Source organism: Anolis sagrei, chromosome Y (genome assembly GCF_037176765.1).
Source record: "Anolis sagrei isolate rAnoSag1 chromosome Y, rAnoSag1.mat, whole genome shotgun sequence".
Taxonomy (NCBI): Eukaryota; Metazoa; Chordata; class Lepidosauria; order Squamata; family Dactyloidae; genus Anolis; species Anolis sagrei.
In genome coordinates this window covers 17,966,589-17,993,890 of record NC_090035.1, presented here as the reverse complement: position 1 = coordinate 17,993,890, position 27,302 = coordinate 17,966,589, and the positions used below count along the sequence as shown (strand labels likewise).

General features: G+C 41.7%; 1 protein-coding gene across 13 annotated transcripts in view; it reads right to left on the bottom strand.

The window, feature by feature from the left end:
- Nucleotides 1-27,302, bottom strand: part of LOC137095529 (RNA binding protein fox-1 homolog 1) — a 1,101,487-nt gene that overhangs the window by 304,621 nt on the left and 769,564 nt on the right. For 4 of the 13 annotated variants that reach the window (XM_067462297.1, XM_067462299.1, XM_067462300.1 and 1 more), the window contains exon 1: nt 24,665-24,908. The exons of the other annotated variants lie outside the window; for them this stretch is intronic. In XM_067462297.1, the coding sequence (XP_067318398.1) occupies nt 24,665-24,808 (144 nt within the window). In that variant the 5' untranslated portion in view covers nt 24,809-24,908. Of the gene's footprint in view, nt 1-24,664; nt 24,909-27,302 lie in introns of those variants that run through there. 13 annotated transcript variants of the gene reach the window in all.

Sequence of the window (27,302 nt, the reverse complement as noted above, 5' to 3'; positions counted from 1 at the left end):
ATTTCGAGGTTTTATATACCGACTCACCTTCAAGAGGGATTCGGACCGGTTCACAACATGTGTTAACATACAAAGAATATACAATAACAACACAATGCCACTTCATTACACGATTAAAATATCAGCACCATACACATTAAAACATTATCATCACAGTTAAAAGAGCCAAATTGTCCAACGCCATCACAATCCCATTCATCATCCTCCTTTCATGTGGGCAAAGAATTAACTCAGTTGTCAAATGCTGCGTTCCACAACCAGGTCTTTGTTAGTTTCCTGAACATCATGAGGGAGGGGGCAGTTCTGATCTCTAATGGCAGGGAGTTCCAAAGTCGAGGGGCCACCATCGAGAAGACTATGAGAGGACTGGGCTAGTAGAACAAGGTAGACTAAGGCCCAGGGAGTGGGTAAAGTGCAAGCATGGTCCTGCCTGATGGTCAGGGTGGGACCTGGAGCTATTTGTTTATAGGCTAAAGCCAGCACTTTGAATTGTGCTTGGTAGCAAACTGGCAGCAGGGGGGCTTTATGTTCCCTGTGCGCCACTCCGGTGAGCAGCCTGGCTACCGTGTGTTGGACTACTTGAAGCTTCTGAACGTTCTTCAAAGTCAATCCTGCGTATAGCACATTGCAGTAATCTAATCAAGATGTAACAAGTGCATGAACAACCGTGGCCAAGTCTGGCTTCTTAAGGTATGGGTGCAGCTGGCACACAAGTTTTAATTGTGCAAAAGCTCCTCTGGCCACCAGCGATACCTGGGGTTCCAGGCTCAGTGATGAATCCAGGAGAACACTCAAGCTGCGAACCTGTGATTTCAGGGGAAGTGTGACTCCATTCAGCACAGTCTGTAGCCCTATACCCTGTTTGGTCTTTTGACTGACTATTATTATTATTATTATTATTATTATTATTATTATTATTACTCCTTTCATGCCATTTCAACCAGAGAGAAGAGAGAAGAGAGGTGCCATATTGATGGTGCTCAACATTATATATATATCCACTATCAACAATAACGATGGAATAATAGTTTATGTGACAAAGTCTTTCATCTGAATTTTAAAAGAGCAACCCAAGGTAGGGGACCCTATCATCAAAAGAGGTTCAATGCCTTGGGTGACTCCTTAAACATCTGGATTAAAACCCAGTGGAGATTCATGTTATCTCTGTCTCAATGCCAACATGGAAGTCACTTGTTGTCAATGACAGTAACATTTGCAATTTTGGCAATATAAAGGTAAAGGTTTTCCTTGACATAAAGTCTAGTCAAGTCCGACTTTGAGGCGGCGGGGGGGGGGGGGGGGGGTGTTACCTCCATTTCTAAGCTGAGGAGCCAGTATTGTCTGTAGACACCTTCTAGGTCATGTGGCCAGCATGACTGCATGGAGCGCTGTTACCTTCCTGCCAAAGTTACCTTCTACTCACATTTGCATGTTTTCGAACTGCTAGGTTGGCAGAAGCTGGGCCTAACAGCGGGAGCTTACCCTGCTCCCCAGATTGGAACCACCAACCTTTCGGTCAGCAAGTTCAACAGCTCAGTGGTTTAACCCATTGCGCCACCACTGCCCTTTCACAATACAGTGTTCCCTCATTTATCACAGGGGTTCCGTTTCCATTTCAGGACCACCCACGATAAGTGAAAATCCGCAAAGTAGGAATGCCATATTAATTTTAATATATGTATATTTTATATATTATTTTCTTACCCACACTTCCTTACCTGCCTCCCAGCCCATCCCAAGGGCGCCTGCCTGCCTCCCTGACCTCCGCAGACCCTCCGGAGCCACACAGACAGCAGCAGGCCAGGGAGGCAGGCCTTCCCCGCTGCACCTTAGGCCACCACATTTCTGGGGGTCTGTGGAGGCTAGGGTGCCACATTTTGGGGTCTCTGGCCTCCCTGGCCTCCACTGGGCATAAATATTTAATATTTAACATTTTTATTAATATTTTCAAAACCCCGTGAAACAGCGAGTCCACTAAAAGTGAACTGCGAAGTAGCAAGGGAACACTGTATAGCCATCGATTACTGGATGTGTCAGCAGGATTAGGCTCATGGATTGAATCCCTGAGATATTAACAAAAGAAGAGGAAGTTACCTTCTTTGTGTCTGTACATGTTGGGTGAGTGTGCTTTTTAGGTGAATAATAAATGCATTACGCTAATTTTAACACAGGCATTACAACCAAATGGGGTACCCCAGTGTGTGTTATGGTGTTTTTTATCTTAGCTAAAAGACACAATTACTTTGTTTACTGCAAACGTGCATTTGCTCAGTACGTTTTTCCCGTGCCTCCTGCGTTACAGCAAAGAGAGCTTTAATACAATCTGTATCTCTTTATGCTAATAAAAAAAGGGGGGGGGGAGAAGAAAAGCAAACCCAACCGCCCTTCCCCATGCCCCACACCAGCCTATTTCCGTAGACAACACCATAAAGCAGAAATACCAAATGGAAAACTAATGGAAGCATCACGCTAGTGTGAAGAAAGCCAATCAACCTTAAAACAGCAGAGATAGATCTCATCCAGCAGTTCATTCATTCTTTATAGAAGTGCAATGAAAATATTCCTAGGTGAATCAGAGTTATAAAAAAGGGGAGGGGGAGGGGGAAGCAGGCAGGGTGGGGAGAGAGAGCAAAATAATACTCCATCTCTGAAAGGTTGTAAAGCACCGAATTCCTTTGATTTATGAAGGCAGCAAAGCAAGGCATTAAGCAAAGGGGCTCTTTGCTGCCACTCTGCCCCCAAACTCCCCCTGCGCTTCCTTTGCTAAACCTCAACCAGGCCCGAGCCGTGAGGGGTATGGGGGCATAAATCTTGAAAACGATGCTGGAGAATGGCAAATATCCTTGTGCCAGCCCAAAGACCTTCCCACACAACAGGGGCTTTGGGCCTGGAAGTGGGTAGTTCATCATTCTCAGAGAGCTGGGTACTTTTCCTTTTCATCTCTCCTACCCTCAATCTCTCTTTCCAGCAGTCCTTCCAATCCAGAAACTGGGGAGAGGGGCTGAGACGCCCACCCTCTCTTACATCTTAGGCAGCAATGAGGACACTGGAGGATGCTTTTAGCGTCCCTTACTCTTTCTCTCTCCTGCCAAGGATCACTGCCTCTTTCATCTCCTGCCCCCTCCCTCCCCCCTCTCTTCCTTCCTCCCTCCTCTCTGTTGCTGAAAGCTTTGCTCTCCTCTTGTGGGACGTAGTTCATTTATTCTGCTGAAATAGCCTGTCCAACATTGGCTTGAGAAGCCGTGGTGTGTTGGTAAAGTGATCAGAAGAGTTTCAGAGGAAGAAAAAAAAAGAAAAGAAGGGAGAGAGGGAAGGAGGGAGGAAAGAAAGGAGGGAGGAAGGGAGGAAGGAAAAGAGGGAAGAAGAAGGTCAGGGAGACAGAGGGAGGGAGGAGAGAAAAAGAACAGGGAAAGGATGGAAGGAGGAAGGAGAGAAGGAAGGAAGGGGAGGAATAAAAGGAAGACAGTAAGCAGAGAAGAGAGGAGAAAAGGATGGGAAACAAGGAGGGATGGGGAAGGAAAGAGAGAGAGTGGGGAGAGAGGGAGGGTAGGAGAGAAGGAAACAGAAAGGGGGAATGAGAAGAAAGAGGAAGGAAGGAAGGATAGAAGGGGCAGAAAACAGGAGAGAAAGGAATGGGAAACAAAGAGGGAAGAAGGGAAGGAGAAAGGGAGGAAGGAGTGGGAAAGACAGAGAGAGAAAAGGGAAGGAAGAGAGATAAAAAGGAAAATAGATCTTTTATTGTATTTTGTTTTTCACTTATTGTAATTGAGTGCCTTCAAGTCACTTATTTCTTATGGTGACCCTAAGGTGAACCTATCAGTGGGCTTTATGGGGTTGAGAGTGAAACGTTTTGATGGCCAAGCAGGGAATCAAATCCTGGTCTTCAGGGTATGACTTTGCTTGGTCTCTGAGACAAAAGAGAAGGGCAGCAGCGGAAATCTATCACTCTATGAGGAGCTCCCTCTTGGTAATGCTTTTCGTTGGAGATGTCCCATGCTGGCTCCATTGGGGCCAGTACAACATGGGAAGCCTCCTGTATTCTGGGAAAATTGTCCAATGACCCTTTTACCCCAGTTGGGGGCAGAGCCTCTGCTGGAGGTCATATGATGTCATGTGATGTCCGGCATATGGCTTTGTCCTGAATTTGGCATGGAAGCATCCTAGGACACTGATTTAGGTAAGTATGATGATGTCCCAAGAGTCAATGGGCTACATCGTGCTGGCTCTCATAATGCCAAGAATAAAACAACACTCATGTAGATCTGCTCTGTGGTTGTGCTAGGTCGGCTTCCTGCTGAACATTGATATTGTATGTGTTGTCAAAGGCTTTTATGGCTTGAATCACTGGGTTGCTGTAAGTTTTTTGGGGCAGTATGGCCATGTTCCAGAAGCATTCTCTCCTGATGTTTCACCTGCATCTATGGCAGGCATCCTCAGAGATCTCACAACTTCTGCGGATGCCTGCCATAGATGCAGGTGAAATGTCAGGAGAGAATGCTTCTGGAACATGGCCATACAGCCCAAAACAATTACAGCAACCTATTGATATTGTACCTGCTGTATATCCACTGTGGAATACTATGAAGCTCTTTCTGAAGATACCATTGACACAACTATGATCAATTCTTAGAACAACATGTACAGACTTCCTACAAAAGAGACAAAGCATGGAGGCTTAACTGGTTTCACTCAATTTGAATAGTTGCTATGATTGCATTATTTTAAATTGTTTGAACTGATTCTATCTAGCTATATATTGATATGTAATGTCCGAAATAAATTTTATTATACATTGCCCAGAAATTAGGTGTACTAGAACTATAGACAAACAAATAAACAAACAAATTAAAATAAGAGGATGAAAACAACTGAGGATGAAAAACCAGAAAATTAGAAAAATCACTGGAGAAGATTCTTCTTCTTCTTCTTCTTCTTCTTCTTCTTCTTCTTCTTCTTCTTCTTCTTCTGTGATCCCTCGTTGGACGAGTAGGATAGTCTTCCATGATCTGTATTCTTGTGGATCCGTAGGTGGCTGTGGAGCCCTATTCTTGACCTGCATCTTCTCCCACAGTGAGCACATTGGTTTCCAGGTGGAGGGTGGTCTTGGTTGGTGTTGGCTTGATGTGCTTTCCTCCTGGCATGTTTCTCTCTTTCACCCTCCATTCCTGCCTCTTCAAATTCTGCAGCACTGCTGGTCACAGCTGACCTCCAGCTGGAGCGCTCGAGGGCCAGGGCTTCCCAGTTCTCAGTGTCTATGACAGAGACTTTAAGGTTGGCTTTGAGCCCATCTTTAAATCTCTTTTCCTGTCCACCAACATTTCATTTTCTGTCTTGCATATGGGGAATATCATTGTCTATGCAACCTTGCTATCCTCTACATTGAACTTTGCTAGGGGCACTCTTCTGTCTGCCATATGCTTTGCTCATTTATTCAGCAGCTTTCTCTCCCATCCTGGCTTTTGGAGCTCTGAGGGAACCCATCCAACCATATGGACCTCTTTATGACTGTAGGAAAGAACAATTTAACCATGGCACAAGATGGGTGTTTGTTCTTAACCCGTCAGATTGAGGTGGTGGTAGAGATCCCTGACCTGTTAAATCTGTAAGACTCCAAAATCACAGACTAATACAGCTGGAAAGTACCAAAAGAGCTGCCTAGTCTCCATCTCTGAAATGTAGGAATACACAACTAAAGTACTCCTGAAAGATGGACATCAAACCCCTGTTTGCGAACTTACTAAGATGGCAACTCTAAGGTAATCTACTCTATTTTGAACAGTTCTCACAATCTAAAAGTTTTCCTAATGTTTTGGGGGACTTTTGAAACCCATTGATTTTGTTTTACTTGAGCCACAGAGAAGAAGTTCATCCTTCACATATTTGAAGATGTTGGTCATATCTTCTCTTACCCTTTTCTTCTCCATACCCAGATCCCTAAACCATTTCTGATAGGACTTGGATTCCAGACTTCCATCTATCTTGGTCAATCTTTCACATTTCAACTTGTCACTATCCTTCTTGGAATTTGCTGGCCAGAACTGGATATAGTATTCCATGTGAGATCTGATCAAAGCGGAATAATGCTGTACCATTTACCTTCTTTAATCTGGATACTCTATTTGTGTTCATGCAGCCTAGCATTGTAATAGCTTTTTCCTCCTGCCACATCATACTGTTGACTCATGTTAGATTTGTGGTTCAGTAAATCCCCCAGATCCTTTGTTTCATCTCACAAGGCATCTGGTTGCACCTACAACTATAGAATACATAAAATGCACGTACACACAGCTGTTAGTTTCACTTCCATTACAAATTTGATTGATTTGTTTGAATTTAAAATAGAACCATTTATTTGGTTGCAAAATGGAGTGAAATCCCATTGTTCCAATTGGTTTCTTCCAATTATGATTGACAGTAGGCTTTAGAGCAGGCATGGGCAAACTTCAGCCCTCCACGTGTTTTGGACTTCAACTCCCATGATTCCTAACAGTCTACTAGCTGTTAGGATGTGTGGGAGTTGAAGTCCAAAACACCTGGAGGAACGAAGTTTGCCTATGCCTGGTTTAGATTTTAAGCTCTCCAGTTCCTTCCATCTAATATGAAAGAAACATGCAGCATTGGATAAATTCCCCCTCTCTTTTGCATTAGGAAGTATGTTTTCCTATAAAATTTGTCTTAAAGATGGGGCAGTAGTGGCAATCCAAACTCAGCAACACAAACAGGATTGAACATTCAGGGTTTCAATTCAAAATTTTTAAGATCAAGGTACTGAAAGCCTTTTTTCTGGATGGGCAAATGAATCAGTTTTCATTTATCTCATATTTGATTTTTTTAACAAAAAACAAAACAAAACAATAACACCTTATTTTGATCTATTAATGTTGCTTGATCAATGGACATGCATGTACCTTGAAGTTCTTTGTTTACTTGTAGTAAATTTCACATGGTTTTCTTAGGCAAGCAATACTCAGAGGTGTCAGCTGGTATTTGTTTGTCCCTAAAGGTACTGGAGCCCACCTTGGAAGATAAGCAGGGTCAAGCCTGTATGTGGATGGGAACCTGTCTATGAATCCCAGGTGTATTTCAGAGGAAGGAACTGGCAAAATAACCTCTGAGAATTTCCTATGTAAGAAAACCCTTTGAAATTCATCTCCAAACAACAATTTACAATAAACCGAAAACGCAAACCAAAATGCAAACAATAAACAACAACAACATAATTACATAAAACATGTGAATAAATAGCGATATAAAATTACAATAGGCACAAACACAATAACAATGGGCAGGCTACATGTAATGATGAAAAGAAAAACTGATTAAAACTAATTAATAGCAGATTCATGTCTTGCAAACTAACCTTAGAAAAGACTTTAGTAGCACACTATATTTCACATTTCCCAAATTTCCTAATGCACTCAGTGAGATCACCCAGACTCCTAGTCCAAAATATGGAAATATGAAGACACTTATTTTAAGAAAAATATATTTTAAGAACATTATACTAAATGCTTAGAATCAGGCATGTTATGTACTTGGGATTTTGTTTATATATACATACATACCATGATATCATGAAGTTGGAACCCAAGCCTAAACATGAAATCCATGTGTATTTTATATATACTTTATACAGACAGCCTGAAAAATAATTTTATACACAATATTTTTAAATAATTGTGTGCATTGAACAAAGTTTGCATACACTGAAGCATTCAAAAGCAAAGGTGCCATGACATCTACCATCCTTTTGCATTTTGGGAGTATTTTGCATTTTGGTATTCTAGATAAGGGATGCTCTATCTATCTATTTATCTAACAGAGAGGGAGGGAGAAAGGAAAAGAAAGAAGGAAGGAAGGAAGGAAGGAAAGAGAGAGAGAGGGGCAGGCAGACAGACAGGCATGCAGATGCATATTGTGAGAGGAAACATGTTTAAAAGTATACTTTTATGCTACTAAGTTGAACAGAACACCCTTAAATGGGAAAGCATACTTAAGTGACATTGGCTGGAAACTAACTGATTCATTCCTCCTTTTTCTCACTCCCCTGCTTCTTATGTAACCAGAAAATGAAACCAGCACATTTTAGGGTTGACATCATCTTGAAACAGACGCTAGTACCAGGTGGCATGCAATTTGATCTGTGATGAGCACTTTTGAGCTCTCTTTCTCTTCCCCTCTATCCAATCTGGGGCTTTCCAGCTCTTTGGCTCCCTTGACTCTCCCTTCTTGTATACACAGAGAAATACACTCAAACTGAATCAACTGTTAAGATCCTTTTACTAACCCCTCTCCCTTAAATACGAGAATGTTTGTGAGCATTCCATGGTATCACACTAGTTGGTTTATGGGTTGCAATTTGCTTTTTGAAATGTATTGCAATCCATTTTGCAAAAAGACAAGGATTGCCTGTCTAATGCTATCTGAGATGTTCACTTTACAAACCAAATTACCTGAACTTCTGTAGGTAATTGCCGTTGCTTGCCCTTTGAGAAGCAGCAAGTCTCTGACTACCATTTTTCCTCCAACAGGAAGGATGGACAAACCAGTTTCCGATGGTATGGATTGTTTTTCCTAGTTTACATATTTTCAGAATTCAAGATTTTGGCTTGAGATCACAGAACCTGAAGAACTGCCTTTCCATATAAGCACCTGCCCAAAGTTTAAGGTGTGTTGAAGAGGCCTTCTTATGTGTTCCATCAGCCAGAGCATTATGCCATGTGAGGACATGGCTCACGGCCTTCCCTGCTGTGGCCCCCAATTTGTGGAACACTCTCCCTTTGGAGTCCTGATCAGTGCCCAAATGGTTGCTATTTAGGTACAAAGTAAAAGCAGGATTGTTAATGAAAGCTTTAGAGCATTACTCTTTAAAAAAAAAACCAAAAAAAAAAAAAAAAACCTCCACAAACATAGTTTACAACTAAACTACTTTAATCTGCATTTAATTTGTTGAATGGTTTAGCATTTTTACATATATTTTAACTATTTCGGTTAGTTCTTGGTGAGTTTTACAGTTTTGAGGTATTCTGATAACAGGAAGAATAACATGTTTAAATTATTAATACCTATGAGGGAAAACTAGTGAGAATCAGTTACCTTTTGGTCTGCACATTGAGTTTCCATGGTGAGCCTTCACATTTACTTTGACTTAGGTTTTTGTCAGCAAGATTTCTTCAAAGGAGGATTGCCATTACCTTTCTCTTGGACTGAGAAAGTGTGACATGCACCCAGTGAGATCTCCCAGACTCCTAGCCCAAAACACTGCACCATGTTGGTTCTCATCCATCTACACCAGTTGTGACAAAAAAAGTATCTGGCTCTCTATTTCTTTTGCAATCAGATGGAAAGCTGGGCAAGCCATCCCATCCTCTAATGAAACCCTACACCAGTTGGCAATTTATCATCTTATTGGTTGGTGTCACCCAATGTGGCAATTTATGGTATCACTGCCATGTTTGTCCCCCTTCTGTACTGGACCATGCTACTATATGAGAGCTAAAATGCTAAAATGACAAAATCAGAAGAAAAGGAAACAATTCTGGATGCTTCTAATACAATGTTTCTCAACCTTCCTAATACTGTGACCCCTTAATACAGTTCCTCGTGTTGTGGTGACCCCCAGCCATAAAATTATTTTCGTTGCTACTTCACATCTGTAATTTTGCTACTGCTACACATTGTAATGTAAATATCTGATATGCAGGATGTATTTTCATTCACTGAACCAAATTTGACTTACAACCCAAAGAGCATTCTGAACTCCACCAATGAAAAAATTGAACCAAACTTGGCACACAGAACTCCCATGACCAACAAAAAATACTTAAATGTGTTTGGTGGACATTGATCTTGAGTTTTTGAGTTGTAGTTCACCTACATCCAGAGAGCACTGTGGACTGAAACAATGATGGATCTGGACCAAACTTGGCATGAATACTCAATATGCCCAAAATGTGAACACTGGTGGATTTGGGGGGAAATAGACCTTGACATTTGGGTGTTGTAGTTGCTGGGATTTATAGTTCACCTACAATCAAAGAGGATTCTGAACAACACCAATGATAGAATTGGGCCAACCTTCCTACACAGAACCCCCATGACCAACAGAAAATACTGTGTTTTCTGATAGTCTTTGGTGACCCCTCTGACAACCCCTTATGATCCCTGCAGGGTTCCCGACCCCCAGGTTGAGAAATGCTGTTCTAATACATGGAGATGAAACCATGTGATTCAAAGCATTGTTGCCATTGGGTAAAGATGGGATCTGGCAGTAAAGGGTTAGGGTCAGCCTCAACACCAGCCCTAATATCTTCAATAGTATGGCCAACGCAGGGTTACTTAACAGTGGATACCAAGAAAGGATTATCCTCCTGAATAGCAAATGCATCCTGAAAGGGCAGCGTTTCAAAGCTACTGGGGCCAGGACTGGAATATAGCAAGGATTCCAGTCCCCCCATTTGCTCTTTAAGCAGCCATCCAGCATAATAATAAAGATTAGAAGAATGTGTCGGCAATGCACGCGGAGGTCCCTGTGCATTACACAATAATGACATTCTGAACGGAAATAAATGAAGCCCCTGCAGTGTTATTCTGTCAGCTTTGGAAAGTAAATAACTTGGCTTCTGACAAGAGAGAGAGAGAGAGTTTTGTTTCTCTTCCTTCTTTCTTGCTGTTCTTGCCACAGAACATTAATTGAGCCACACAGCCATGCTTAAACTCAGAGACAGGATTAGCACATGAGCGAGAGAGATAGCAAACTTCCTGGAGTTTGTTGCCATTCTGATCAGAAGATGCAATAGCCCATTTCCAATATATGTTCAGTTTAGCTAGGAATAGTCATCTTCACATTTCTTGCCTTCACAACAGGCAGGGAACAAATAATATCCTTGCCAATCCCTTGATATGGAGATGATATGTTTGAACTTACTACAAAAATCTTATTGTGTTTTATTATAGTGCAATAAACAATGAGCAGTACAATTCAATAAATGCTGGAAAGTGAAGAAAGCTCATCAAGGAGAAAAAAAAGCTAATTTGAAATGTGGTGATGGAGAAGAGTTCCACAGATACTGCTAAACACACAAATAAATTATTACAAGAGGCTAAGTTCTCCCTATAAGCCAAGATGACTAAACTGAGGCTGTCATACTTTGGCCATGAGAAGACATCAAAATACAATAATACTTGGTACAGTAGAGGAAATGAGGAAGGCCATGAATGGACTCAGGGTGGATGGATGGTCTCAGCCAAGGAAGCCATAAATTCTGTTTCTGTAAGACCTGTACAGAGCTATGGATGATAGGGTGACTTGGAGGTCTCTCATTCATGCACTCACCATAAGTCTGACCATCTCTTCACACTGGGCATTTTTGCCCCATTTTGCCGTTTTGCTTAGTCAGTGGCAAGGATGGGCCCTGCCATGTACCATCACATGACACAGGGCAGGCCCCACCCAATTTCCTCCCAAAGTCAGAGGTGCTTCCTCCATGACTACAAGGAGGAAAGTGCATTTTAGGTAGCTCTGATGGATCTACGCACACTTTCCTCCCCATTTCCCTGTGTGATGGAGGAAAGGGTGTCAGGGCAATGCGCATTGCTGCATGTTGCTATGTGTTACTGCCCTTTCTGCCATCTGATGGGGGAGGGGAGGAAAAGGGTGTTAAAGCACCCTCTCCTGTCCCCTCTGTGTGACATGGGGAGGAGGGAGGGCATGCAGTGTGCCTTCTCTTTTGCCAGAGATTGCTGGCGCAATGGCACGACCCAAAAGGGCCATGTAAAAAGGTCTGTAGGCAACCTGATAGCAGTTAGCAATGAAATATTGTGTGTGATGCTATGGATTTGTGTTTCAAGTAATAAAAATATTCCTGCTCTTGTTTTTTCTCAGTGTGGAAAGATACCAACATTTTTTGCCCAATTTTGAAGCAGCAATTGTGAAAGATCTCTGTGAAAGTGAAAAAAGTGATTTAAATCTTCCCCATTTTTTACCTGTGAAGTATTATTTTACAAGTCTTTTCTTTCACAAAAATATGAGATTTCAAAGTCTGAAATATCAGTATGCGAAAGGATCTCACAGCACCTTAGAGATTAAGAAAGAGAATGAAGGGGATAGCATAAGCTTTTACAAAGTCTATACCGGAGGAAAAATACTTGATCTAAAGGAGCTTATACTACCAACTTCCTTCTTTTAGTCTCAAAGATGCTACAAGACCCCTTTGAAAAAATGGAGAAAATTGTATGGAGGTCCTCCTGAACTGGAAAGATCTCATCACTACATAATTCTCACTGAGGTTTCCATCCTACACATTTCTGAGCTTTTCCTGGATATTTTGGAATATTTAACTTCACATTCCGGGACTACCACAACAAAGGGGACAAATAATAACTGTAATAAATGATCCAAAAGAGCGAGAATGCTGGCAAAGGCCTTCTTTTTGACATGTTCATGAAACCCTTATCAGACTAATTCAGTTTCTCAGTTAGCATGCACACAACTGGGGTGGCCAACCTGCTATGGTCATAGACCTCATCCAAGAGTCTGCTGATGTCTAATTTGTTATCATTGGCATAGTGCTAGAAAATGATCTATTTCTCCCATTTTTTCCACTCCTCTAAAATATGGCATACACTAAGAATGATCTTAGTGGAACCAATATCCTAAAATATTCCTGCATGATGCAGGAAGAGGAAGCACAGAGAGGGACTGACAGCCCAGAGAAGAAGCCGAATGATGTTTGGCTATGGATGTGGAAGTCAAAGGAAAGAGGAAAGTGGAGTCTCTGAACAGATGGAGACTGCAAAAATGGCCTTGGGCACATGAATGCAGCCAGCAACCAATGTATGACCTAGCCCTGACATAGAGAAGCTTTACAACAGTAGCGCTTCATGCTCTTAAAATGTGAAGAATTCCTCAACAACGGCGAACATCAAAGACATAACAGCAGATGCCTTCTATGCCAGTGGAGCTCTCCAAGGTGCTGAACCTGATGTGACTCAGGTTCATATGTTGAACATAGGTTCATCAGGTTGGATATTCCTTAAAAATAAAGGCTGGTCCTTTGTTGGTTGCTTTGGTATTTCCCCAAGCTCAACCAGGATACAAAGAAAAATGTCCCCAAATACTATTAAGAAGGTGTGGAGGCATTTTTGTCATATTTTTCACTTCAATCCTATTTTTTGGAATAGAAACAAGACATAACTGCTATTCTCGTCATGGAATCATCCTATTGATAGGAGGCCCTAAAACATGGCAAACATGCCCCCACACCTTTTATTTATGTATTTGAGGAGATAATGTGGCCTTCCAAATTCACCTGTGAGACCTCAGTCTTCCATAATTGCCCATTCCTGTTTTAATGTTTTGACTAAAACTCAGTATAGATTCACTATATCCAGTATCGTGGGAGCATGTGTCTTGATTTTCACCCAATATTCTACTGGCAACTAGGGCATCAAATAAAGATCAAGTTTGCACTATTTAGTACATGATATATCAACTCAGAGGGCTTCTGCCAAAAATAAGACCAAGGAAAAGAGACACTTGCTTTCATAGCCTCCATTACAGGTAGCATTGATTCTATCGGAAACATTCATTCCAGAATAACAGCAAAGATTTGCAGGAAGGCTGAGAAGAGGGAGAAGCCACCACCTTCTTATAGACAAGCTCTCAAGAGCTGAATGAAAAGAAGTGGGCCCAAGCCAGGGATCTTTTACCTGCGCTTACTGCAGAGAGAAAGACAGGCAACTTTTTCCCCCTCTGGCTGATCTTCCTCTTATCTTCCAAAGCAGACTGTGACCTCCTAAACTGATCCTTTTCCTTTATTATATCCCCGCTCTCCTCTCCTTTCCAACAGTGATATTTAAAAGCAAGCAGACACTCCACTAAAGCACAAACTCCTTCCTGTGATTGTGGCTGAGAGGAGTGACCCTGTTTGACACAGCTGTAGTCAAAACGACCTCGTGAGCTATTATTCAGGATGAGAAACACGGGGTACTTGATCTCTTCAAAAGCCACTTTGCATTAGGCTGTGCAGGAGAAGGGGAGGAGGGGGAATAGAAGAGCCCAAGAACCAAGAATAGAAAAGGACGCCAAGGATACCGTTCTTACAACACCTTCCTTGGATTCCATGGAAAGAGCTTTCCAACACAAACCCAGAGGTTTATTGACAAACATAAAATAACCTTGTTTTCATTAATTAAAACAATCTATTGATCTACTCACATTTGCATGTTTTCAAACTGCTAGTTTGGCAGAAGCTGGGGCTCATAGCGGGGGTTCACCTCACTCCCTGGATTTGAACTGCTGACCTTTTGGTCAGCAAGTTCTACAGCCCAGTGGTTTAATCTGCTGCGCCACTGGGGGCTCCCAACTGAAGTGTGCATTGTGGCAATTTCTACCTTTTCTTTTTTCCGAGTACTGGAATTTTTCTGAGAAAGTATGGAGAATTTCACTTTCCCAATAACAACAAAGCAATGGGTTCCTTCCCAGGACCAGCTAGGTAAATGAAACAGATCAGGAAACCCAGGGGAATACAGCAGCAAAATAATCACAACTCCAACAACATTGTCCTTAGTCCATAAGCTACTTGACAATTATACAAAGCACAGCAATAAGAAAATTAACAAAACAGATAGTGAATGAGTATTGGTCATTTACTCTCCATTTTCTCCACACATGCAGAAGGAACATTTCTGTATTTTCTCAGATATAAGTTGCCCAAGAAATGAATATAAGACAAAGCCTTCGATTCCTTAAACCGGCAAATGCTTTAGACATTCCCATCACACAAGCTAGAAGTAATTTTGAAACAAGTCCATAATTTTACAGAAAGAGGCACAGTCGATGAACGGGACAGATTCATGACAAAGAAAAGCAATTGGGTTTTCTCCATGCCGAAATGAGCCTTAAGGAAGAAAGAAAAATGATGGTGCGGAAAGACAGGCCATCAAGTCTCCTCCAGTGTGAAATTTCGAGACAAAGCAAGGGATTCCTTCTTCTCAGGTGAATCATTGGATTTTAGAATGGGAAGAAACTCAGGGGATATCTGCTCTTTCCCAAAGTAGGAGACATGTAGGAGATATTAAGAGGAGGAGGACAGGAAGAAGAGGAGGAAAATGAAGAGTAAGAGAAGGGGGAGGAAAAAGGACTGGCAAATCTTCTCCAAACGGAAAAGCCCCCAAAGTTGTTCAAATATTTCACCTGCATTTAGAATGGGAGATCTACTACTTTTTTTCTCTCAAACACACTGGCCCTATGTTGAGGAGGTGAGGTTACGCATGACATCACTATTTTTGTTATGCAGCTTCAGATTGAATCCAAATTACAGCAACTGGATCATAGGATTTTCTTGGCATGATTATGACTGATGATGAAGATGGCTGATAAAAGGTAAAGATAAAGGCATTCCCCTGACATTAAGTCCAGTTGTGTCTGACTCTGGAGGTTGTTACTCACCTCCATTTCTAAGCCAAAGAGCCGGGTCATGTGGCTGGCATGACCACATGAAGCGCTGTTACCTTCCTGCCGGAGTGGCACCTACTGATCTATTCACTTTTGCATGTTGTGGAACTGCTAGGTTGGCAGAAGCTGGGGCTAACAGCGGGAGCTCACACTGCTCCCCAGATTTGAACCAATGACCTTTCAGTCAGCAAGTTCAGCAGCTCAGCGGTTTAACCCACTGCACCACCGGGGGCTCTTTATGACTGATAATGATGACTAATTATACTAGTTATGACGGAATCTCAGGAACAAATGCCACACCGACAAGACATCTGAATGGAATCACCATAGACAACAAGAGTGTAAATATATAAAGGAGACACAATGTGCTGGAACCTGAACACTTTGTAGGAACACATGCCATTTTCTGAGCAAAGCTGTGCAGCTTAAGTAGAAAAGCTACTTTGTTTTCCATCAATGCAGGAGAAATAAATCACAGGTTCCCCAAAACTATGGAAATAAAATGGTTCCCATGCTCTTGATATCCACCCATTGCTGAATATTAGAAAGAGTCAGAATTTAACCTTCATTTTAGTTCCACATAAGTACTCATAGGTCTCGGTATGCTTTCCTTGGGCACAAATAACACCTTTTGCATCGATGCCACAGAGATTCCCTCATTTTCCCTTCATTGGACTTTATCCCTGAAATCCTTTCTGGTGAACATGTATTTAGCCCCTAAAAATAAGTTCCATAGATAAGGGTCAGTGAGACAGAAAGGACACAGGCTTTGTGGGATACTTTCAGGGGACAAGGATTTGCCTGCTGAAGTACTGAGTAAATCTGGTTTAAAGGGCTGTGGAGCTGCTCTGATGAAGCTTAGGAGTTTCGCCAGAGCCCTTTGGCTGTCAACATGCTTGCTGGTCCAAGGAGGCCACTGCATCATGGCCAGCACACAACTCCTTTCCAGAAGCTTCCTGGTGATTACCCATTTTTGATCACATGGCTCAGCATTAGAAGTGACATCACTCGAAATGTGTCATCAACAAGGCTCTGGAAGCTGCTTGCTGGTGGCAATGCAGTGGTGATCTATTGGTCATATGGGTAGCAAATTAGGTCCTACATGATCCAGATGCCGATACTTTCAAAACTCTGCAATCACTCTGGAGCTTCCAGGAAATCTTATCTTCCATTGACTTTAATAGCTTGATTCTGCTGCAATTCCAGCCATATATCATGTGGACTCCCTGAAGCATCTGAGCTGTGAGTCTACTTTATTTTGGCCATGTATGTAGACAAGGCTAGAATATATGTTTAGCCCCAGAGATACTATCAAACTTGGTATTTTCATTTCAAGTAACATTTAGTGGCAGCTCTGGTTTCCAGACAGAGAGACAATACAGTTCTGAAGGAGGGAAAAATGAATGCCTAATGAATGCCATAAGAAATATGACTTATGCAAAACTGGCTAATAAGTTAGAACATTAGAGCCCGGCCTGTTTTGTCTTGCTTTGTTTTTTTTTTTAAAGCTAGTCCACTCAAGAATTATACAAGGCTAATCCTGAACAGGCAAAGAAAGTTCTCTCCAGCAGGAAAACTGCTTTCTGGAGTCACTATCTATGCCACAAACTACTTTCTAGTTAAAGACAAAACAGGTTGATATTGAAGTTTCAGTTCAATTGCTTTCGATCTGCTAGTGTCCAGCATGAGAAATGGCTCCATTTAAGAAGAATTACCCTTTGTACAAATCACTTCACTATTTAAAACAAACCGCATGCATCATCATTAAGTGGGGAAAACTTTACCAATCTTATGATATCGATGATGCCATGGCTGTGCTAGGAAATGGAATTGCTTCTGAAAAGTTCCACCAGTCCAGAGGATATGTCTGCAAGACTTTTGATACAGAGCATTTTTTTAAAAAACCACTCTTCCCCCTTTGCTTAAAAATATTTTAAACATGTTGCATACCTTAAATTGTGTTTGACTTATGGCAACCCTAAAATGATCCCTTCTGGGTCTCTGGCCATATGGGTTTTTGTGGTAAGAACCATGGAATCATACCCTGCTTTCCAGGGTCTAATGCTTAAACCACTATGTCCCATTGGTTCTCCCATTCAAAACATGATTACTAATAAAAATGTAAAATACAATGCATGATACACATTCACACATATTTCATTGTTGTGTACCTTCACATTGTATCTATCTTAGCCCTCCATGGATTTCCATGGCCAAATTTGCTCAGAAGAGGTTTGCCACTATCTTCATATTAGGCTGAGAATGTGAGATTTGCAGTTGGTCACTCATGGCTGAGCAAAAATCAAATTCAGAGTCACAATCCAATCACAACACTACAATGGCTCTCTTCACACATACTGCTCTATATAATTGAAATATATCATTTTGCCTGACCAAAAAGATCTTCATCTGCCAACAGAAAGGAGCCAAGTGGACTTCCCATGGAAGGGGGTTCCAAAACCTGGGATCAACCATCAAGAAGGTCCTTCTGTGTCCTTATTAAGCATTCCTATGAAGACAGAGAGACCAAAATATCTTCCCTGAAAGTATTAAAACTTGAGATGTCAAGAATAGGAAGATATGGTGTTTCAGATAGTTTGGACCCAACCACATAGGGCTTTAAAAAGGTTGTAACTAGCATTCTGAATTGTGTTCAGAAACAGACTGATAGCCAGTGAACCTGTTCAATAGGGGGAGATACATACACACAGACTCTGTAACCAACATGTTTAGTCAACAGCTAAGTTATGTCCTTTTGGATCTGCTGAAGTTTCCAAAGAGTTTCCAAAGGGAGCTCCATGAAGAACGCATTACAGTAATCTATATATTTTAGTAGTCAATTTCCAGTTCAAAGTGGAGGCTTTAATCTATGAGACAATTCATCCAAGGGCCACCTTCTTCTGCATACATCTTCCCAAGCCTGAAGGTAAAGATGGGCAGCTTTGATAGGTGAGCATACCTATGGACCTTTGTGATAGGCCACACAATTACTATTTGAGGGCTGAAAATCATCTGTAAATGATTTCCACTTTTTCTAGCTCCTGAAAATCATTCTGAAGGTGGATGGAGGTTGTCCAATGCTTTGATGGTTTTCTCTAGTGGTTTTGTGCTCTTTTCTTTGAAATAATAATTTTAGGAGAGCTTTCGGAAACTTAAGAACATGACATAGTGGTAGCAAAAATAGTTTGGGGCTTCCTAACATAACCTATAGGGGAGCCAGGATGGTGTATGGATTACAATTCTCGAAGACCAGGGCTCAATTGCCCACTCAGCCATGGAAACCCATTTGGTGATCTTGGTCAAGTCATAGCCTCTCAGAAGATGGCAGTGATACAACTCCTCTTAAAAAATCTGGCAAAAAGAACACCATGATAGGTTGACTGTAGAGTCACCAAAAGTTGAAAACAACTTGAAGTCACATTTCACACAAATACAAAACATCAAGTATGTGTATCACTCATTAGGCCCACTTAATCTGTGGAGAAAAAGCAACATGTGTTTGCTCTTGCTGTTGTTGTGGTATTGTTGTGTTGTGGTGGCAACCCTTGTCTTCCCAACTTTGAAATGACGTCCTTTGATAAATCGTTATCTTTTCATTGTCACATTGACATTTCTTCTCAATGAGGCATTTGTAAGATGTTGATATTTTTCATAATTCAAGATCTGGTGCATTCATTTTTTATGAAACAGAAAACTTAGGGGAAGCTCTTTTGCACATGATGGTTGACTCTCTTTTATCATGTTGTCATCATACCTATGCTGCTGTTGCCCCCCCCCCCCCCCCCACAATACTGTGTTGGATTTTGTTGATTTATTGTGTTTCTGCACCATGTTGCTTGTTCATAACTGAATCACAAAGTGCCAAGAATAACTCATTTTATGACGTGTTTAAAAATTGTACTAAATAAACAGTAAATAGCTGCAACCGTTGCCTTTGTTAACTCTTTCTGATGGCACATTGACTGGATGGAATGAAACCAGGCACCTTTTTGATCCCTTGTAAAGTAGGGGAATCTTTCCTGACTGTTGAACTGAATCCTTATTCAAGGAGTTAACACTGTGCTGCAAAACAAGGGAAGTGGAAAAAACACTGTATCACACTCAAGTGCAATTGATCTTTTAAGCCCCCTCAATGTGATTTGGTTTTGCTGGTTGGCTCTCCAAAGTCAAATCAATTTAAGATGTCAAAATTATCTCAAAGGAAAGCAATTCAGAGTTCTCCCTACTTAGAGATGCCAAAATCGTACCTCCAAAAAATAAGAGATAGGGTTGGCTAAAATGGTGTCTTTTAAAAAGGAATACCAGGATTTCTGAAATCAAAGGATCTTCTAATCTTATGCTGCAGAAATATAAGGTTTCTAGTAAGCTATATCTGAATCCCAAACTTCAACAATGGGCTTTGCAAATCCTAGCCAGTCTTGTTCTCCATAATGCTCTTTTCTACAGTTATTTACACTGTACAGGCACTATTCCCATATATGATATCCTAAAACCGACGTCCAAGCCTAAAACCTCTTGACCCAATACAGAGTTAACCCCCTATGAAGTCCGTCAAATATTCATAGGATTTAGCTACAAATTTACTACTACGCTTGAGGATATTTAGTACTACACTTGATAAATGTTCATGCTACACTTGATACAACTGCCTCATAAGCTGTTGGAACAGACTCTTTTGATGGATGTCAACATCAGTCTTTGGCATTACTTCCCTTTCTCACCTTTTTGGAACGTTTGATCTATAATACAGGCAAAGCCTTAAGTTCAGGTTTCGGGATTTAACAATTTCTTCTTCCCAGTTTTCTAAGATATCAATATAAATTGTTGTGCACCATCAAAAATACAACAAGGACACTATTAGGGGCTGTAAGAATTTCTCCACAGTACTTGCAAAACACAATTTGCCATTAGTGTGTGTGTGTGGGGGGGGGGGCACCCCTATTTTGTGACCTTTTAAGATATTTCAGCTAAGGAACAGAGAGCCTATAAACTGAATGGGTTCATCAAGAAATAAATTACTGTTATACAGGAGAGTAGGCAAACACCTTTTCAATGAGGGAGTCTAAGACTTCTTCTTTTTTTCATTGAAAGAGAAATGAAAGGAAACTATAGTTGGGGAGAAAAATGTCTGTTTTCTAATTAAGAAGGAAACAACCCGCTGACTCATGCATTTGCCTATTTCAACTTCTGAGAAGGTGCATACTTCATCTATATAAATAAAAATGTAATGTTCGTTTGTGGGAGTAACATAACTCAAAAACCACTGAACAAATTGACACCAAATTTGGACACAATACACCTATCATGCCAACAAGTGACCATCACACATAAAAATTCTGAAAAACACAGTGGAAGAGACTTAAAAAGCAAAACCATATATATAAATGCAAACACACGTATATACACATGTACACAAATACACACACACACAACACTTATACACAGATTGGCCCACAGCAATGTATGGCAGGGGACAGCTAGTAATTGATATAAAATAAAAAGTGTGTGTTGTATTTATTTTAGCAAGTTTTGCTTTTGTGGTGGAATGCCACTAAGTTGTGGAGGAATGCAAAAAAGTTGTGCAGAATGGGTGTGGCTTTTCAAGTTATTGATTTGGAGGGAGTGGAAGAGGCATTCCAAATTTTGTTAAGTGTTACTCAAGGCAGATCACTAGCAAACAGGCTTGGGAGAAAGAGACCCAGGTCGACATTTCAGCAAAAGAATGTGAGCGACATCTAGTTAGGGCTACGCAATCCTCAGCAATAAAGTATATGGGGGAAGGGGGGAGGAGGGCATGGGCTTTTACCCCTCCCTACCCAGATATTCTGCCACGAATCTAATTGGGAAATATGTATTCCCAAAGAGCAAGATTTTCTCTTATACAATTTATTCTTTCTCTCCCCCCCCCCCCAGCACTCTTTGGCTGGAGAAAAACAAGGAAAAGAAGGAAGAAGACAAAGAGGGGGAGGGGAGAGAAGAAGAAAAGGAAGGAGGAGGAGGAAGAAGAGGAGGAGAGAAAAAAGAAAAAAGAGGAGGAGGGGGAAGAGGAAGAAAAGAAAGGAGGAGGCAGAAGAGGAGTAAGAGAAAGAAGAGGAGAAGGAGGAGAGAAAGAAGAATAAATAAGAGGAGCGGGAAAAGCAGAAGAAGAAAAGGAGGGAGAAGGAAGAAGAGGAGGAGGAGAAAGAAGAGGAGGAGGAAGAGGAAGAAGAAGAATAAATAAGAGGAGGAAGAGGGAAAGAAAAAGAATAAATAAAAGGAGGTGAAGGGGGAAGAAGAGGAAAAGGAAGGAGGGGGAAGAGGAAGGAGGAGGAAGAGAAAGAAGAGGAAGAGAAGGAGGGAATGAAGACAAAATAAGAGGAGAAGGAAGGGGAAGAAGAGGAAAAAGAAGGAGGAGGAGGGGAAAGAATAGTAGGAGAAGGAGGGAAAGAAGAAGAAATAAGCGAAAGAGGAAGGGGAAGAAGAGGAAAAATAAGGAGGAGGAGGAAGAGGAGGAGGAAGAGAAAGAAGAGGAGGAGAAGGCGGGAAAGAAGAAGAAGAAATAAAAGGAGGAGGACAGGAAGGAGGAGGAGAATAGGAAAAGAATGAGGAGAGCAAGAAACCCAAGTATCACATGTGATAAATATATAATTTAAGATAATATTTATTTTTTTCATAAATGCAAGAACAACGTGAGTCAAATATGTTTAGTATCATGTAGTCTTTGGAGTTATTTTTAAAGTGACTGGACAAACCTTGAGTTTCCTTACCCATGTAGCCTGAACTTCATCATAGGGTGCTCATTGCCACATTGTGAAACATGTCTTCTGTATGAGTGTGTGTATAATTTTATAAGAAGGAAGTGAAAAGGGTGAGAAAAATTAATGGCACCCCATTCCACACTTCGGAGGGAACTCTGTGAGAATTTGGGTGGGGGGATCTTCAGGGGACAATACATTTGGACAGGCATGATGGTGGCTCCTCATCTCTTGCCTACAGCAGGATAGGCGCCCCTGGACGCACCACTTCCAAACCATCATCTGCCTGCATGGATTTCCTTACATCAGGAATGCATGGCGGAAGGGAGACAATGATTGCACACAGCTCATGCAGTTCAACACAGAGGGAAGAGATTCTTCCCCTCACCCCCTTTCCCCCCTTCACCGCCTGACCTAGTATTTATGTAATCCTTTAGCGGCTCCTTGTGGGGCACGCTTGACCTCTCACCTTTGGTCACAGTCGACTTTTCACAAGCTGGTATGTTAAATGGTACCTTTTTAAAAGTTCACTAAACAATAGAAGGAAACACTCCCCCTTCCCTCCCTCCCTCCCTCCTTCTCTTTCTTACCCCCTTCTCCCTCCTTTTTTCTATCTTCCTCCTTCACTGCCCTTCTTTCATCTCTTGTTCCTCTAATACATCCATGCAGAAAGACATACATCTTTAAAGATATACCCCATAAGCCATTTGTTTTAATAGACATACACAGAAGGCAAGTCAGCAAGAATGGGATTTTAAATTAAGACTCCCCCCCCCCCTTTAAACTAGATCCGATAGGCTTAAGGCTAATTTTAATTGTGAGCACATGACACCCTCCCACATACATCCATATGCTAGTCCGTAGACATGAACCTTTTTAATATACAGTTTTGTTTCTTGATGCCAGAGTCAATTCCCAGCCCAGAGTCCTAGATGCATGCGAGAGAAATCCACCGGAGCAGCTTCAATTTGTTTGCAAACACAAGGCTTTCCTGTAATTGCCCACCTTTTAAAAGACACATCAGGGCATGCCATCTGTCTGGTTTTATTTTAAGCAAGATGAGGCATCCCTAGAAATTAGGAATATATATATATATATATATATTTCTTTTGGATTTGGATTATAAAAATTAAACATCAAATAAAAGAGGCAATCAAGGAAGCATTGCTCGGTGCAATTCTCTGTGTGACATCTAAACTAGCATAGTAGCTGACTGTTAATAGATAAACGCCACTGTACCGTACGCTTCAGCTGAGCCATAGTAAACACATAAAGGGGGAGGAGGGGGGGGAGATGGCATTCTCAACAGAATAAATGCAATTAATCACATTTGCATGACAATATGTTTTAATCTTGCTTTTAAAATCCACCGCACATCCTCTCTCTCATGCCAGGCTTAGCTTATTACTCACAAAACTATACATGACAATACAAATTCTGAGCAGAAACCGGGGCGCCTTGAGATGCCGACACTTTGAGGATTACCACATTTGCCAGGGAGAAAACCTTTCCTGATTGCTATGGGATTTACCTCTGAGTAAAGGGACTTGAATGCTGAGTGTTAGCAGGATGCAAGTCTTTCTCTTTGTGTGTGTGTGTGATTTCATGAGAAATGGAGCAATGGACTTGAAAAAAATGCCTAAGTAAAAAAAAAGTGAGCGAAAATAAGAATAAGATGCTTAAAATAACTTAAGGTGGAGATGCTCACATCCTATCTGCCCCAGACGGAAATTCCCCCAACACAATGCCCATTTGCAAATGCCCAGATGGGGGTCACCAATTTACAATCACTCATAATCTAAACTAATCAAGTTCTATAGTTTTATTGAAAACATGCTTCTTCCTTTTTTTATTTGTCCTCCATCTGCATCTTATTTCAACAAAGACCTCACATGCCATAATTTGCATGAAGAGGTTTAAACTTTGGAACATCATTTAATACTCGGGGGGGGGGGGGGGGGAGGGAGAACTGGGAGAAGGTTAAGTATTTTCATTTCCACACATACACACACAAATATTGTCTAGATTTGGTGTCACAGAAATCCTGCATCCCTTAACAAAGCAATGTCTTTAGGAATCCAACATAGCAATTGTTCACAGAAAAGCCAGGCGGAGGTAGGAGGGAGGGTAAAAGAGAGACAGATACACTGTAAAACTTCCCAAATTTTGGTATCACAAGATAGCAAGTGATGCCACTAAACATAGTATCAGAAGAGCACTTTTTTGCAGAAATGAAAAATTTGGATTATTCAAACGCTGCCGTACAAAGGAGCACACAAAACGTACGCGCGTGAGATTGAGAGAGAGAGAAAGAAAGAGAGACAATTACACATTCCATTCAGGCAGAAAGCTCTTTCCACTCCATGAGGTACAGACAATACAGTGACAAGTAGCGGGAATGACCAAACCGAGAGAGACAGAGAACGAGAAAGACAGGAGGAAGAGAGGCAAAGGAAAAGTTGCGCCGACTTACCTGCTGTAAGTACATAAAAGTCAAGGCACAGGACAGCTGAGGACACATGCTGACATTCGGAAGTGCCACGCAGGTTGTCCCCGTGATCGGTTGTTGCATGTTGCTGCTCTGAACTCGACGTAGGACAACTGACGGGGCTTGCATGTGAACACGTTGGTCCTGACTCACCCGGGCAAGATGGGTTATTTGTTTCTCTCTCTCTCAATCCCTTGCTCTTTCTCTGTTTCCCACCCCCCCCCCCCCCCCCACCAACACCACACTGCCACCAACCCTTTCTTGCTGCCGCCTCAGAGGTGTTCTCTTTAAGCACATAGAACCAAAAGAAGAGAGAAATGTCTCCAGGGTCCCCCACACACTCACGGGTCTGCCTGGGGCTCTTTTAGGTTCTCACTACCCCAGATCTGGCTGCTCAAAGCCCTACATGCCTTGGTCAGGACAAGGCCTTGGGAGACATTGCGGTGCATGTGGGTATTGGCAGTGATGGGGCCTCTTTCTGCCAACGGCTAAACCCCACCCGCAAACAGACAAGTCAACAAAAGAGGGGGAAAGGGACAGAAGAAGGACTGTGAAAGGAGGAGGGGATGGATTTAATAAGCGAGAAAAAAAAAGCCGCCTCCAGCTCCTACTACACCGAGCGACTGAAAACTCCCCTTTGGTGACATTCGGCGTGTGAAGGGTTTTCTCCACATTGAAAGCTGCTCTCTGGTACAGAGGCTGAGAAAGAGGCAGAGCGAGAGAGGGATTCTCATAGGGAGACTCCTTCTGGCACGACGGATGCTATACGGCGCTGCTCATTTGTCAAATGGGTCCTAGTCCGGGCAGGGTCTCTTTACCACTCACCAAAATTCAAATTAAAACAATCCCCGGGGAGGATAGAGAAGGAGAGCGGGAGAGAAAGAGGAGCATCGTATACAGCCATGAGGGTTTGGGCAATTAATGTCGCTGTCCAGCTGGGACCAAAAAGCCTGTTATGATTCACCACCAATGATACCCCTCCTCTCGAGTCCCCCCCCCCCCAAGAGACCCACACCTGACAAACAGAAAGGGGATCCCTTTTCTCCAGAAGAGTCAAGATGGAAAGGTGCCTGTGGAGACACAAGGCAAAGATGGAGAGTACATAGAAAGTTAAACACTCTCAAAATCTATCTATCCACCTATCTTTGATCACTAGCTATCTATCGGGCTGGTTTGCCTCCAGATATGCACCCAGATGGACTTTGCATGCCTGATTTGTGCAAGAAGCTTGAACTCCGATTTATCCCGAGCCGTTTTGCATCAGGAATGCAACCCGGCATCTCCACACAAGAGCAGGAAAAAGAATGGCTAGGCTACATACTAATTGCAATAATAACACCATTATTATTATTACTATTATCAATATTAAGCTCTCATAGGAATTGTACATAAAGAGAAAATGATTCAATTTTTATAAGTGAGGGTTGATGGAAAAAGAGAAGAAACAAAGAGAATAATATAGCGACTCAAATTTCAATGCTTTTTGAAATATATATGTGTGTATCTCTCTCTCTTTATCCACACACACACATACACACACACACAAATTGCAATTCCCAGTTTCTTGCACTTTGTACCACAACCTTCATTTTCACAGGAACAGTTTTTTAAAAATAAAGACAACAAGAAGAATAGAAATAATAATAAATTGCTTTAGGCAATTAGATTAAGAATATGTGCATAGTGTGGTAGAGTCTTTTTTTCCTCCTCCTCCTCTGCCCTCTTCTTCCTCAGTCACACAAACATACATCATAACACACACACACACACACACACACACACACACATATGGCCAGATCATATGCATGTATCAGCATATCATTTTATGGCAATAAAATGTGTCAGAAGGACAGCCCATTACAAGAGGCGACTGTGTCGGGTTACATGAGCAAACAGCCCTTGAAGTCCCTGGGAGGGAATCGCATGTTTACTTTTTTACTTAAGAGAGCGCCATGTGCCTCCCCAGAATTAGTATGCAGCCATTGCTGACTGCCTCCCTCCCCTTTTTTATTTTATGGAGCAATAATTATTCATTAGTCAATCTAGTTAGTCCTCATGCAATAAAAAAAGGATGTGATCTGCAAATTAAACCATTTCTGCTCCAAACTTGTCCTTGAGGTCAAATTCCCTCTCCCCCTCCCCCACTCCGTCCTATGACGATGCAGCAAAAAAGATACCAGTGTTCTTCAAAATGGAATTTGACAATTTTCCTGCATTATTAATTCTTCCATAAGGCAGCTTAACCCTCAAGAATTTACTTCAGGATTCCCCTTGCATGTTTAAAGTTGTCTTTTAAAGAGGGGGAAAAGAGAGAGAGAGAGAGAGAGAGGCACAAAAAAACTTTTGAAATATTCACCGGGGATGGAACTTTAAAGAAAGTAAGATGCCAAAGAAGAGGAAGCTAAAAATGTATACCAAGTGGCACAAAACATTTGGAAGAAGGCTCAAGAATAATAAATGTACACAGAAATTTCATCAATGCCATTCGTTGCACTCTGTGTTCTCTGTGCTTGATATACTAATGGGAGAACACAACCTTTTTTAAATAGGGACCCCATTCCCTCCCCCACAAAGCCCCCATTTAGCTAAAATGCAAACTGGTCGCTAGAGGATTCTTTGATAT